Source organism: Chiloscyllium punctatum, chromosome 30 (genome assembly GCF_047496795.1).
Source record: "Chiloscyllium punctatum isolate Juve2018m chromosome 30, sChiPun1.3, whole genome shotgun sequence".
Lineage (NCBI taxonomy): Eukaryota > Metazoa > Chordata > Chondrichthyes > Orectolobiformes > Hemiscylliidae > Chiloscyllium > Chiloscyllium punctatum.
Window position 1 is genome coordinate 37775907 of NC_092768.1, and position 13209 is coordinate 37789115.

Here is a 13209-nt window from a genome sequence, read left to right on the forward strand (position 1 = left end):
ACATCCCACACACACACACACAAATCCCACACACACACAGACACACACAGCCCACAGACACACACACCCCACACACACACATAGATCCATACACACACAGACATCCACACACACAGTCATTCACACTCACAGACACACACACACCCACACACACACACCCACCCCCCCACACACACAAACACCCTCCCCCCTCACACACACACACCCACCCCCCCTACACACACACACCCACCCCCCCACACACACCCACCCACCCCCCCCCCACACACACACACACACCCACCCCCCCACACCCACACCCCCACACATACCCCATACACACACATACATCCCACACACACACACACAAATCCCACACACACACCCCCACACACACAGATCCACACACACAGATATCCACACACTCACACACACATCCACACACACAGACACACATCCACCCACATTCAGAGACACGCACATCCACACAGACTGACACACACACATCCACATAGACACACATCCGCACACACACACACACACACCCACACTCACACAGACACACACACCCACACACACAGACACATCCACTCACACAGACACACACACCCTCATCTATACATACAGAGGCACACACATCCACCCACACATCCACCCACACACACACACCCACTCTCACAGACACACACATCCACCCACACACACACACCCACTCACACAGACACACACATCCACCCACACACACACACCCACTCACACAGACACACACATCCACCCACACACAGACACACACACCCCCTCATCCATACATACAGACACACACACACCGAGCAAAATAACAGGGACAGAGCCTCTCCACCACAAAAGGACCACGATTTACCGGGGTGGATGACATGGGACATATTGGAGCAGGAGCAGCCCCATTCAGCCCCTCTATCCTAGCCTGCTAACTGATAGGGACATTTTTTCTCCCTCTCTCTCAGCCACCCACCTTAATGCCATTGGATACCCCATGTAGCTAAAATGTAATAAGCAAACAGTACAGGGTTTTCCTGTGGGTGACCTGACAATGCATTTGAAGAGCCTGTTACATGAAGGAAACTTAACCTTGAAGGGCCCCCCGCTCTAACTATGGGGGTTAGATAGGTTCGAACTCTAGGGAGAGGCTGAACAGGCTGGGGCTGTTTTCCCTGGAGCGTCGGAGGCTGAGGGGTGACCTTATAGAGGTTTATAAAATCATGAGGGGCATGGATAGGATAAATAGACAAAGTCTTTTCCCTGGGGTGGGGGAGTCCAGAACGGGAGGGCATAGGTTTAGGGTGAGAGGGGAAAGATATAAAAGGGATCTAAGGGGCAACTTGTTCACCCAGAGGGTGGGACGTGTATGGAATGAGCTGCCAGAGGAAGTGGTGGAGACTGGTACAATCACAGCATTTAAGAGGCATCTGGATGGGGACATGAATAGGAAGGGTTTGGAGGGATAGGGCCAAGCTGAGTGACCAGGTCAGTGAGGACTCCCTTCACTGGGGGGTGGAAGTGAATCCAGGGGAGGGGTCCCACAGAAACCTGCAACATTCGAACAGGACTGGACACGGTGAACCCATGTTTCCCCCCCACCCCCCCAACACATTAACAGCTCACAGGTCGAATGAGTGGACAGTGTCAAGCTCCTGGGGTGGTCATCCACGACAAGCTTTCTTGGACTGATGTGGACGCACTGGTTACAAAGGCCTGACAGGCCTTTCCTCAGGCAGCAGAGGAAATTTGGCATGACGGCGAATACAATTGCAAACTTTTATAGGTGTGTCACCGAGAGCATTCTGTCTGGATGTATGATTACCTGGTATGGTATCTGTACCATTCAAGATCAGAGATGGTTTCAGAGAGTGGTGAATTCAGCCCGGACAATCACAAAGGCCAACCTCCCATCTATAGAATCCATCTACCAGGCCCACTGTCAAGGAAAGGCTGCCAGTATTATCAAAGATCCATTCCACCCTGGCAATGTTTTTCTACGACCTCTACCATCGGGGAGAAGGTATAGAAGCCTGAACACATGCACCAGCTGGTTTCGAAACAGTTTCTACCCGACTGTTGTTAGAATACTGAATGGACTCTCAAACTCCTAACATTCGCCTGTACCTGTGCTTTTGTTTTTGCCGCTGTTTACCTATTATTTACGCTATTTAACTCTGATCTGCCTGTATTGCTCGCAAAGCAAAGCTCTGCATTGTGTCTCGGTATGTGTGACAATAAATTTAATTTAATTCAATTCAATTCAACACAAGAAGGGTGTTCCTGATGGCCCACAGATCCAGAATTGTTTGGGGGGTGCGGGAACAGTTTACGGATATGGGAGTAGGCTAGGACATTTCCTCCGGGTGCTCCGGTTTCCTCCCACAATCCAAAGATGTGCAGGTCAGGTGAATTGGCCATCCTAAATTGTCCGTAGTGTAGGTAAGGGGTAGGGGTATGGGTGGGTTGCGCTTCGGCGGGGCGGTGTGGACTTGTTGGGCCGAAGGGCCTGTTTCCACACTGTAAGTAATCTAATCCAATCTAATCTAATCTAAAAAAAAATGTCTTCACCCACAGACTGGACAATCTGCTGGATTCTCTGTCACTGAAAGTGGTCAAGGCCAAAACATCAAATGTTTTGAAGAAGGGGTTAGTTTTAGTTCTGTGAGAAGTTGGGGTCGGGGGAGGGTGAGCAGGAATAGCGCTGTATCATCAGCCCTGACCATATCGAATGGTACAGCAGCCGTGAAGGGCCGGCTGGCCTCATCCAGCTCCTTATTTTCAATGTTTCTCGGATTACAATCCAGCGGGGAGGTCAAGAGGCCACAGTTTGCGCAGCGCGCAGGCCGTTTGGAGACGCAACACGAGGAGGCGATGAGAGATGCAGGAAGGTGGAGGAGAGGTCAAGGGTCGGCAGAGGCTGGGGAGTGTGGGGGTGGGGTGGGGGAAGGGATTGGGAAGGGGAGGGGTTGGGGTCGAGTTGTGCGGAAGAGGTTGAAGGGGAGAGGTCTCGGCTAAGCGGGAGAGGTTGAGGGGGACGTGGGTGTTGTTGGGGGTTGGGGGGGGAAAAGGTTGAGGAGGAGAAAATGAGGTCAAGAGTGGCAGGTTGGGGGCGGATGGGGGGGGAGGGGTCGGGGGGAGGTATGCGGTCAGAGGGTGGAGGAAAGGTCGAGGGGGAGAGGCCAGGGTCAGAGGGTGGGGGAGAGGTCAGGGTCAGGGGGTGGGGGAAGAGGTCGAGGGGGAGAGGTCCAGGTCAGAAGGTGGGGGAGAGGGCAAGGGGGAGAGGTCAGGGTCAGAGGGTGGGGGAGAGGTCAAGGGGGAGAGGTCAGGGTCAGAGGGTGGGGGAGAGGTCGAGGGGGAGAGGTCAGGGTCAGATCGTGGGAGAGAGGTCGAGGGGGAGAGATCAGGGTCAGAGGGTGGGAGAGAGGTCGAGGGGGAGAGGTCAGGGTCAGGGTGTGGTGGAGAGGTCGAGGGGGAGATGTCCAGGTCAGAGGGTGGGGGAGAGGTCAGGATCAGAGGGTGAGGGAGAGGTCGAGGGGGAGAGGTCAGGGGGTGGGGAAGAGGTCAAGGTGAGAGGTCAGGGTCAGTGGGAGGGGGAAGAGGTCTGGGGTCAGGTCAAGGGGAGAAGTCGAGGGGGAAGGAGAGTTTTTGCACCCCATCCAACACCAACACTCAGTCACAGCGGTGTGTACCGTCCACAAGGTGGACACCGCATCAACTTTCTCAGGCTCCTCCAAGAGCAGCGACCAACGCCATGGTTACCTCGACCAGGAAGACTGGGGGCAGGGGGGCAGGGCAGCAGGTACACCACCCCTCCCCCTCCCGCAAACCACTCACCATCCAAAAACACAATCAAAGGGTCTTCAGGTGGTTGGGAGGATCAGGGGAAATACTAAGTGATCGTTAACAAGGGGACACAGGGATTGGCTGAAGAATCAAACCGGGGAGCCAGGGAGCACCGCCTCCCTGTTTAGGCCGGGCCCTTTAAAGGCTCCCATTGGGGAAGGCCTCTGTTTGACTGAGTTACTCCTGGGGGTAGGGTTGGTAGTGCGGAGTGTGTGCCAGCCAGCCAGCCAGCCAGCCAGGCAGGTGGGCACTGGGAGCCAGTATGGCTCTAGCCTGGGCCCATGTCAGCTTCACAGAGGAGTTGCAGTGCCCCATCTGCCTGGAGGTGTTTACGGACCCAGTCATCCTGCCCTGCGGCCACAACTTCTGCCGACGGTGTGTGCAGGAGTGCTGGCAGCGCCAGGCACCGGGGCTGTGGTGGTGCCCAGAGTGCCGGGAGGCGATGGGTCAGGAGGGCCCGCTGCGGCCCAACCAGGTGGTGCAGGTGATGAGTGAGGAGGCCCGCTCACTGGCCGGCCTGTACTGCCAGCAGCACGGCCTCCGCTACAAGCTGTTCTGTGACACTGACCTGCAGCTGATCTGTGTGAGCTGTCGGGACAGTCCCAAACACCAACAGCACCAGGCCAGCCCTGTCCAGGAGGCTGCGCAATTCTACAAGGTTACTGCCCCTCACACCCCCATGGCTGCCATCCCCACATCTTCTCTCTTCTCTTCCCTGCCCCTATCCCCCCCACACCTCACCCTCACCCTCACCCTTGCTCTTGGCTGTCTCACCCCTCAACCCCCCCCTCCTCAACCTCGGCCACTCCAATTGCCCTCCCTTCCCCTGGCCCCCCCCCCCCCCCGCACTACCCCCATCTGTTTGCTATCTCCCCCCCCCCCACACACAAATTCCCCTACAGCCTCCCACTTTACTTTGGGGTCACCCACCTCCTTCCCCCCTTGTGTTCCCACAGGTGAAGCTGCAGGAGGTGATCTCTTCCCTGCAGGACCAAGCGAGCACCTTCACCGCCTTCCTCAGCGTCGAGGAGGACAAGATCTCCACTGTCAAGGTAGCCCCTGGGGACCCCTCGGCGCTCTTCAGTCGGAGACCTTGCTTGGTCTTCCTACGGCCTGCGTCTCCCGTTGGAAGTATTGGAGCCTGTGGGCAGGCCAACTGTAGCTTAGTAACCCAGTGGGAGAGAAAGGGGGTCTGTATTGAGCAGTGTTAACAAGAGTTTCTGATCAACCTGCTCACCTCTGGTGGGACTTAAACCTGGATCACCTGGTCCAGAGGTAGGGACACTATCGCTGCCCCCCCCCCTCCAACCAGTTTTGTAGTGACATTAGTACAACCTATGTCAATGGTTGTCAGCTACAGTTCAGCACTTCAGGGTCTGAGCTGCAAGGTTATGGCTAAAAGCTGCAGACCAAAGCTTTAGGAGCTAACATTAAGTGTTCTGTGCTTCCTTACTGTTGGAGCTTTTTGTTTCTTTCATGCACGTTTCATACGATGCACCTCGTTTCTTTGTTCCTTCCCTTATGTAGAAGAACGCGGAGTCACTGCGGGTGCACGTCAGGGAGCAGTTTGAGCAAATGCACGGCTTCCTCCGCGAGAGGGAAGCCGGTTTGACCCGGGAGCTGGCGGAACACGAGGCCTCCGTTCTGAGGCTGATCCGGGACAACCTGCAGACGGTCCAGCTGGGGCTGTCATCGCTGACCGCTCAGTTGGCCGAGCTCGCCAAACAACAGGCCCAGGGCGACGACGTCGAGTTCCTGAAGGTAGGAGAAAGACGCGGACGGCAACAGGCCGTGATCGCTGGCGACGCAGTCTCCCCGTGGTAGTGTCCCGAAGTTACCCCCTTCACGGGCCAAACAAAATTAGACCGTGAGCGTCTCAGGAGGCTTTGCGAATCCGGTGTCGGAGACCCGGTCATCGGATTGGGTTTTAAGGAGCATCTCCGGAGGGATGAGTCAAACGCAGGATTCAGGGTCTTGGCAATGGGAGGACTGCAGACGCTGGGGTTTAGTGTTGCTGGAAAAGCACAGCAGGTCAGGCAGCATCCGAGGAGCAGGAAAATCAATGTTTCAGGCAAAAGCTCTTCATGAATCCTGACTATAGTCTATGTTGACTATAGTCCAACAGGTTTATTTGGAAGCATTAGCTTTGAGTGCAGCTCCTACAATCACCTGATGAAGGAGCGTCGCTCCGAAAGCTAGTGCCTGCAAATAAACCTGTTGGACTATAACCTGGCGTTGAGATTTTTAACTTGGTCCACCCCAGTCTGACACCGGCTCCTCCACTCTGACTTGGGAAGGAAGACGAGAAAACCGTTTTATCTAAATGGCGAGCGGTTGCAGAATTCTGAGGTGCAGAGAGATCTGGCTGTCCTGCGTGAGTCACAAAAGGAGTCTGTACATAGAGTTAACAATTGGGAACGCTAACAGAATGTTGCCATTTACCACAAAGGGGATTGAATACAAAAATGATCCTTCAGCTGTACAGCTCACTGGTGAGACCACACTTGTGCAGAACACTGAGCAGAACTTGGGGGTGGGTGTCCTTATTTAGTGAAGGATGTTACTGTGATGGGGGTAGTTCAGAGGCTTATCACACCTGTAGCTCAAATGGGTGGGCTTGTTGTGAGGAAAGGCTAGGTCTGTATCACTGAAGTTTGAAAGAGGGGGTGACTTGATTACAGGAAATAAAATCTTGTGGAGACACTGACAGGGTATATGCAGGCAGAATATTTATTTTTCTGGGAAAAATGTAGAACTAGAGTCCCATGTTTACAAACCAGGACTACAGGTCACGTTTTGAGGGTCATGAATGTTTGGCACTCCCTTCCTGAGCTGGTGGTGACAATAGTGCTTTATGACTGGCATGGCGGCTCAGGGGTTAGCACCACTGCCCCTCAGCAGTGTGTTTGATTCCCACCCTCTGGCGACGGTCTGTGTGGAGTTTGCACGTTCCCCCTGTGTCTGCATGGGTTTCCTCCCACAATCCAAAAGGTGCACAGGTTAACGTGGACTGGCCGTGGTAAACTGCCCAGTGTTCAGGGCTGTGCAGGTTAGGTAGTTCGGTTGTGGAAAATGCAGAGATGGGTGGGACGCTCCTGTGGGTCGATGTGGACTCTGGGCCGAATGGCCTGTTTCCACGCGGTAGGGATTCTATGATTTGGTGAAATGAGATCAAGTTAACTGCTTTCTATCTCTCTCTCCATGTATATTTTTCAGGAGGTGTGCCAGCAAAGGTGAGTACCAAATCTCCCAGCATCCCCTCTTCTCGAAGATGCATGTTCCTGTTCTGGCAACGTGACCAATCAGTGTGTCCACAGGCCCCACGATATCCCACTGCCAGCTGAAGCATCAACAGACCTGCCTCTGGGAATATTCAAAGGGCCTTTGCAGTACAAAGTGTGGAAAGAGATGAAGGATTTCATCAACCCAGGTAAAGAGGGAGATTTTTACCATTGTCCTTTTTTTTGGCATGGGGGTTTTAATTCCGAACTGGGCCAACACACACAGCAAGAGCATTTTGAGCAAGCAGTTCACCACCTTGAGGGTAACGAAAGGACGGGAAGTAAATGCTGGCCCAGCCACAAGAGATTTTTTTTTAAACCGAGAAACAGCCAGTGTTGTGGGGCTTCCCGTCTTGGAACCATCTTTATGCTGACCTGTCTCCGGCTTCAGCAGAAACCCTCTCTGACTGAGGGAAATGACTGCAAACGTTGGAAATCTGAAACCGAAAAAGGGGCTGGAGCAACCCAGCAGGTCTGAGCAGGTAACAGCCTCACTGTGGACTCGACGTGTCAACTGTGTTTCTGTCTGCTGATGCTGTCAGACCTGCTGAGTTTCTCCAGAACTCCTTCCCATCCTCCTGTAGGTATGCCCTTTGGTACAATTTGTTCACTGACCTCTCCACCACCCTGCACCACCTCTCTGCCCCTGCTCCCCACCCCCCCACCCCAGTCGAACCTTTAAATCGTCTTTGATGTTTCTGCAACTCCATTTGCTTCCAGGCTGTTTCAGGAACAGCCACAAGGTGACTTAGATGGGCTGTGATCAACCACGTGCACTTGAAGGTGGATAAATGTGAAGCTCACTTCAGTATGAGGGCGATTTTAAAAAAGCATTATTATTTAAATAGGGATCGATTGGGATTTGAGAACATAACTAGGAACAGGCCATTCAGCCCCTCCAACCCGCTCTGTCATTTAATACAAGTGGGGTGGATCTCATTTTGGTCTCTACTCTATTCCCCTGCCTGTTCCCCATAACCCTCCAACGCGTTACTGATTAAAAATCGATCAAACTCCTTAAATTTACTGAATGTATCAGCACCCTCTGTGCTCTGGGGTAGTGAATTCCACAAGATACATGACCCTTTCAGAACTAATTCCTCCCGGTCTGTTGTAAACCTACCACCCTTTAGCCTGAAACGGTGACCTCTCATTCTAGATCACCCTTCAAGGCGGAACATCTTCCTTTCTTCTCTCCCCCCCCCCATCCATCTTGCCAAACCCCTTTGAGCATCTTGTCCACCTCCGTTCTAATCCTGGAGATACAGGCCTAAACTGGTCAATCCCACCTCCTACCACCTCTGGAATAAATCTAATGAACCATTGAAACTGACCCTGACACAAATATGCCTTTAAGGGGACCAAAACGGTTGGGTAATCCAGGTAAATAAGTGTGGCCTGGAGTGAAGGTTTGAGCTTTAGGGAGAGGCTGGGATATTTTTTGTGAGTATAGGAGGCTAAGGGGTGACCTTAGAGGTTTATAAAATCACAAGGGACATAGATAAGGTGAGTGGCCGGTGGATTTTTCTTCCCCCTGAGGGTGGGGGATTTCAAAACTAGGCATATTTTTTAAAGTGAAGCAAGATTTTTAAAAAAAAGCACATGAAGCCACTGTTTTAGTGGTCCACATGGAATAAACTTCCAGAGGAAGTAGAGGAGGTGGGGTATGGTTATAGCATTCAAAAGACAGTTGGAGAAGTCCATGAATAGGAAAGGTTTGGAGGGATATGGGCCAGGAGCAAGCAGGTGGGACTGGTTTAGTTTGAGATTATGTTCGGCATAGGCCGAAGGGTCTGTTTCCATGCTGTAAGACTCTAAAAACTGCACAGAATTGTTGATGTACACAGGGACCTAGGAGCTGTCTTAGTGGAAAGTGAGCATATCGGTGCAGCAAGCAGTTTGGAAGGACACTGTCTTCAGTGCACGGGATTTGAGTACAAGCCTTACTGCAGCTGCATAGGTCAACTCAGACTTGGGGTATTGGAAACCGAAACTGCTTTTACAAGCAAGTGCCATCCTTGTGGTCGATGGAATCCAATGAATGCTCACCAAGTGAATTCTAGGCACAGCAGACTTCTTGGATGAGGAGATTGGCTTCTCTGAGCCTGAACTGATTGGGTTTCAGAGGAACCAACTGTAGAATTTGGCCAGGGCTGGACAGATTGGGTGAAGAGATGGGGGAGGGTGGAGCACTAAGAACAAGGGGTCACAATGAGGATATATGATATTTCAGATGGAGATGGGGAGAGTTTTTCACGTTGTCAGTGGTGAACCTCTGCAGTTCTCCACCCTGGACACCTCTGGAGGCAGTAACTGAATGTGTTTAAGAAATAGGTAGATTCCTCAGGGCTATGGGGAGAGGAATGTGAGGGCCTTGAGATAGGCATAAAGTTGGGTGTCAGAATGTGCTGGAGGGGCCGAAAGGCTTGTTTCCTATTATTCAGTAAGAGGTAGAATTCCCTGTATGTCATCCCTTCACTCTCTCCCAGGACAGCACAGGGTTAGATACAGAGTAAAGCTCCCTCTACACTGTTTCCCACCCCCCCCCAATCAAACACTCCCAGGACAGGGACAGCATGGGGTTAGAGAGAGTAAAGCTCCCTCTACACTGTCCCCCATCGAACACTCCTTTTGTACCCCTCTCTAATTCCCCTGGTTTTATGTTGTGAATGAGCGTGCCTATTAATAGGCAGCCTTTGTTCTGTTCAAAACACAGCTGGGACTGACTGAAAACTCTCTATGTATGACTCCTCCGCTAAGGGAGTGCAGGATTGTGCTGTCCCCTGGATTCTGCAGGCAGGCCAGCTCGCTGCCCTGTTAGAATCGGGGTGGTTTCTAACTGCCCCCAGTGTTGGCAGTTGATCATTGGTATCAAATGTTTTAGATAGTTCATGAAGTATGGCAAATAGCGCAGTTTAGCATTTTATTAATTGTACAAAGTGACAGTGGAGTTCAGCTCACTGATAGCCACGGATGAATGTACTGTGTCTCGGTGCATTATTACTGTCAAGGTAGTGTCCTGCTCTCCAGCTGAAGCCTGTGGACCTCTCCTCTTCCTTCCCAGGATAGCAAGACTGACGTGAGGAGAGGTTGAGTCAGTTCGATTGGATTCACCGGGGTTTAGATGAATGAGGAGGTGGTACGGTGGCTCAGTGGTTAGCTCTGCTGTCTCTCTCAGCCCCAAGGACCTGGGTTTGATCCCAGCCTTGGATGACTGTGAGAATACTACACAATCTCCCTGGGTCTGTGTGGGGTTTCCTCCGGGTGCTCCTGTTTCCTCCCATAATCCAAAGATGTAGGGTGGTTTAGCCATGGGTGGTGTCCAGGGATGTGGAGGTGAGCTGTGCATTGGGTGGGATGCTGTTTGGAGGGTCAGTGTGAACTTGGTGGGCCGAATGGCCTGTTACCACACTGCGGAGATTCTATACTCATGTCTCTCATATTCCGACAGGACCAGACAGGATAAACCCAGGAAGGGTGTTCCCGAGGATGGGGTGAGTCCAGAAGCAGGGCCTCACATTTTAAGGGTAAACCCTTCAGAACTGAGATGTGGAGATGTGCCTCACTCCGACTGGTGAACCTACTGCGATAGGAAATGGTGGCGGAAACATTTTAGTTTTCAAGCTGGTAGATATAGCTGTTGTGGCTGAAGGGATTTTGGGTGGTTGCAGGATTTGGATATTGCACTCGATGATCTGCCATAACCGTGGTGGTGTGGGCCCAGGGAGGGGGGTGTCTCACTCCTATCTCTTGTTTTGATGGGGCTCCCTCCTCTGCGTTCGCTGTGAAGGAGGGAGCTGCTTGCTGAGTAACTGTTGTACCCTGTGTCTCGGAAAGTCGGTTGTTCACAATGTGTCAATCACCCATTTTTTTAATCCATTCCCCCAAGTTCCCCTTATTTCCATTCATCCCTGAGGCTTGGCTGCCCATCCCTCAGTTGCCCTTCAGGTGGTGCCACCTTGTACTGTTGTGGTTAATGATGGGTAAAGGTCGTGTTGAGGTTAAAATCTGATCAGCCATGGCCTTACTGAAGGGTGGGGGTGAGGAGCAGGCTCCAAGGGCCTGTGTGTTCATTCCTTGCCCATACGATGGGCTGAATGGCCACAGCTTGGGCTACGGTACAGGGATCACCCAACCTTTTATTAAATACCATTCATGGGACAAGGGTATTGCTGGCCAGGTCACCATTTATTGATCATCCCTAATTGTCCAGAGGGCAGTTAAGTTAACCCCATTGCTGTGGGTCTGGAGTCACATGTAGGCCAGACCCGGTAAAGATGGCAGATTTCCTTCCCTGAAGGACATTCGGGAACCAGGTGGGGTTTTTCTGACAATCAACAATGATTATTAGACTTAATTCCAGATTATTGTTAAAATCGGACCAGCCACCGTCTTACTGGGATGGAGGGGGAGACAGTGAGATCACTTGAAGGTCTGCGGTGTGGGTTGAGGAATGGTAGATGGAGTTTAATCTGTATAAACGTGAGGAATCGCATTTTTGTAAAACAAATTAAAAAAAAATAAATCTAAAAGTAGGGCCCTGGGTAATGTTGTGGAACAGAGGTTTAGGGGTTGAGGTACATAACCCTTTGAAGTTTGTCACAGGGAGACAGGATGGTTAAGAAGGCATTGAGCACACTTGCCTTCATTTCTCAGAGCTTCAGTGTAGGAGCAGGGACGTCATGTTGAAGTTGTACAGGACATTGAGTCGGCTTCTGAAATACTGTCCAAGTTTTGGTCGCCCTGATTTGGGAAGGATATTAAACTGGAGTGGGTTCAGAAAAGATTTACCAGGATGGTGCTGGGAATGGAGAGCTTGAGTTAAAAATAGGCTGGGACTGTTTTCACTGGAGTGAGTGAGGTTTAGAGGTGACCTTTATTGAGGTTTATTAAAGCACAGGGGTGTAGGGTTTCAAGACTACATTAAGGCCACATTAAGGCGAGAGGAGAGAGTTCTTTTTAAAAAGACAAGACGGGCAACTTTTTTCACATCCATGGAATGAACTGCCAGAGAAAGTGGTGGGTGCAGATAGTTTCAAAGACATTTGGGTAAGTACACAAAGTAAGAAATAATTGAAGGGGTATTGGTCAACCTCAGGCAGGTGGGTCTGGTTTAATTTGGGATTAGGGTTAGTCTGGACAAGTTGGGCCGAAGGGTCTGTTTCCATGCTGTATGACTGTCCTTTTTCCCCTCTTTCTTCTCTCCTAGTCCCCGAGGCTCTGACGCTGGACCGGGGCTCGGCCCACCAGCGCCTCCTGGTGTCCGAGGACCTGACCCACGTCCAGCTGACCGACAGCAACCAGCAGCCGCAGGGGCCGGAGCGCTTTGGGCCATGTGTCAACATCCTGGCGGCGCAGGGCTTCCAGTCGGGCAGGCACTACTGGGAGGTGGAGGTGGGTAGCAAGACGGCCTGGGACCTGGGTGTGGCCCGTGAGACGGTGCGCAGGAAAGGCCGCATCACCCTGTCACCGGTGGATGGCTACTGGACGCTGTGGCTGCGGGATGGCGACCAGTACAAGGCCCTGGATTGGCCAGCCGTGCCACTGGCCCCCAGCGCCCAGCCCAGGAAGGTGGGCGTCTACCTGGACTTCGAGGGCGGCCAGGTCTCCTTCTACAACGCTGACGACATGACCCACCTGTACACCTTCAGGGACACCTTCAGCGAGCGCCTCTTCCCCTACTTCAGCCCCTACCTGACCAGCTGTCCCGGCAATGCTGAGGGCATCCGGCTGTGCACGCCAAAGCTGTAACCTCCACCAGCACTGCCCCCTACCTTGGCAGAACCTCCATGTGGTTGTGGGGCTGCCTCCCTTCACCAGCCTGACCCTCCCCTCCCTCCATTGTGATGCTACCTTATCTGCTTCCTTTCATCAGCCTGACCTCCCCGACCTCACTCCAGACATTACTGTATCTGCCCCTCCACCTTCCTGATCCCCCATTGTGATACTGTATCTGCCCCTTCACCTTCCTGACCCCCATTGTGATACTGTATCTGCCCCTTCACCAACCTGACCCCCCCATTGTGATACTGTATCTGCCCCTTCACCAACCTGACCCCCCCATTGTGATACTGTATCTGCCCCTTCA

The 13209-nt window shown here is 52.3% G+C and overlaps 1 protein-coding gene across 1 annotated transcript; it reads left to right on the forward strand.

Moving 5' to 3' along the window:
• The first annotated feature begins 7210 nt into the window (after positions 1 to 7210).
• Positions 7211 to 12992, forward strand: LOC140455030 (zinc-binding protein A33-like). The gene is made up of 2 exons (XM_072549702.1): positions 7211 to 7270; positions 12331 to 12992. The coding sequence occupies exons 1-2, from the start codon at positions 7249 to 7251 to the stop codon at positions 12870 to 12872; spliced, it is 564 nt and encodes a 187-aa protein (XP_072405803.1). The 5' UTR covers positions 7211 to 7248; the 3' UTR covers positions 12873 to 12992.
• The last annotated feature ends 217 nt before the right edge of the window (positions 12993 to 13209 follow it).

Coding starts and splice junctions, on each gene's coding strand:
- LOC140455030 (XM_072549702.1), top strand. CDS start 7,249: ATGAAGGATTTCATCAACCCAG. Junction 7,271..12,330: donor GAAGGATTTCATCAACCCAG/GTAAAGAGGGAG, acceptor CTTCTCTCCTAG/TCCCCGAGGCTCTGACGCTG.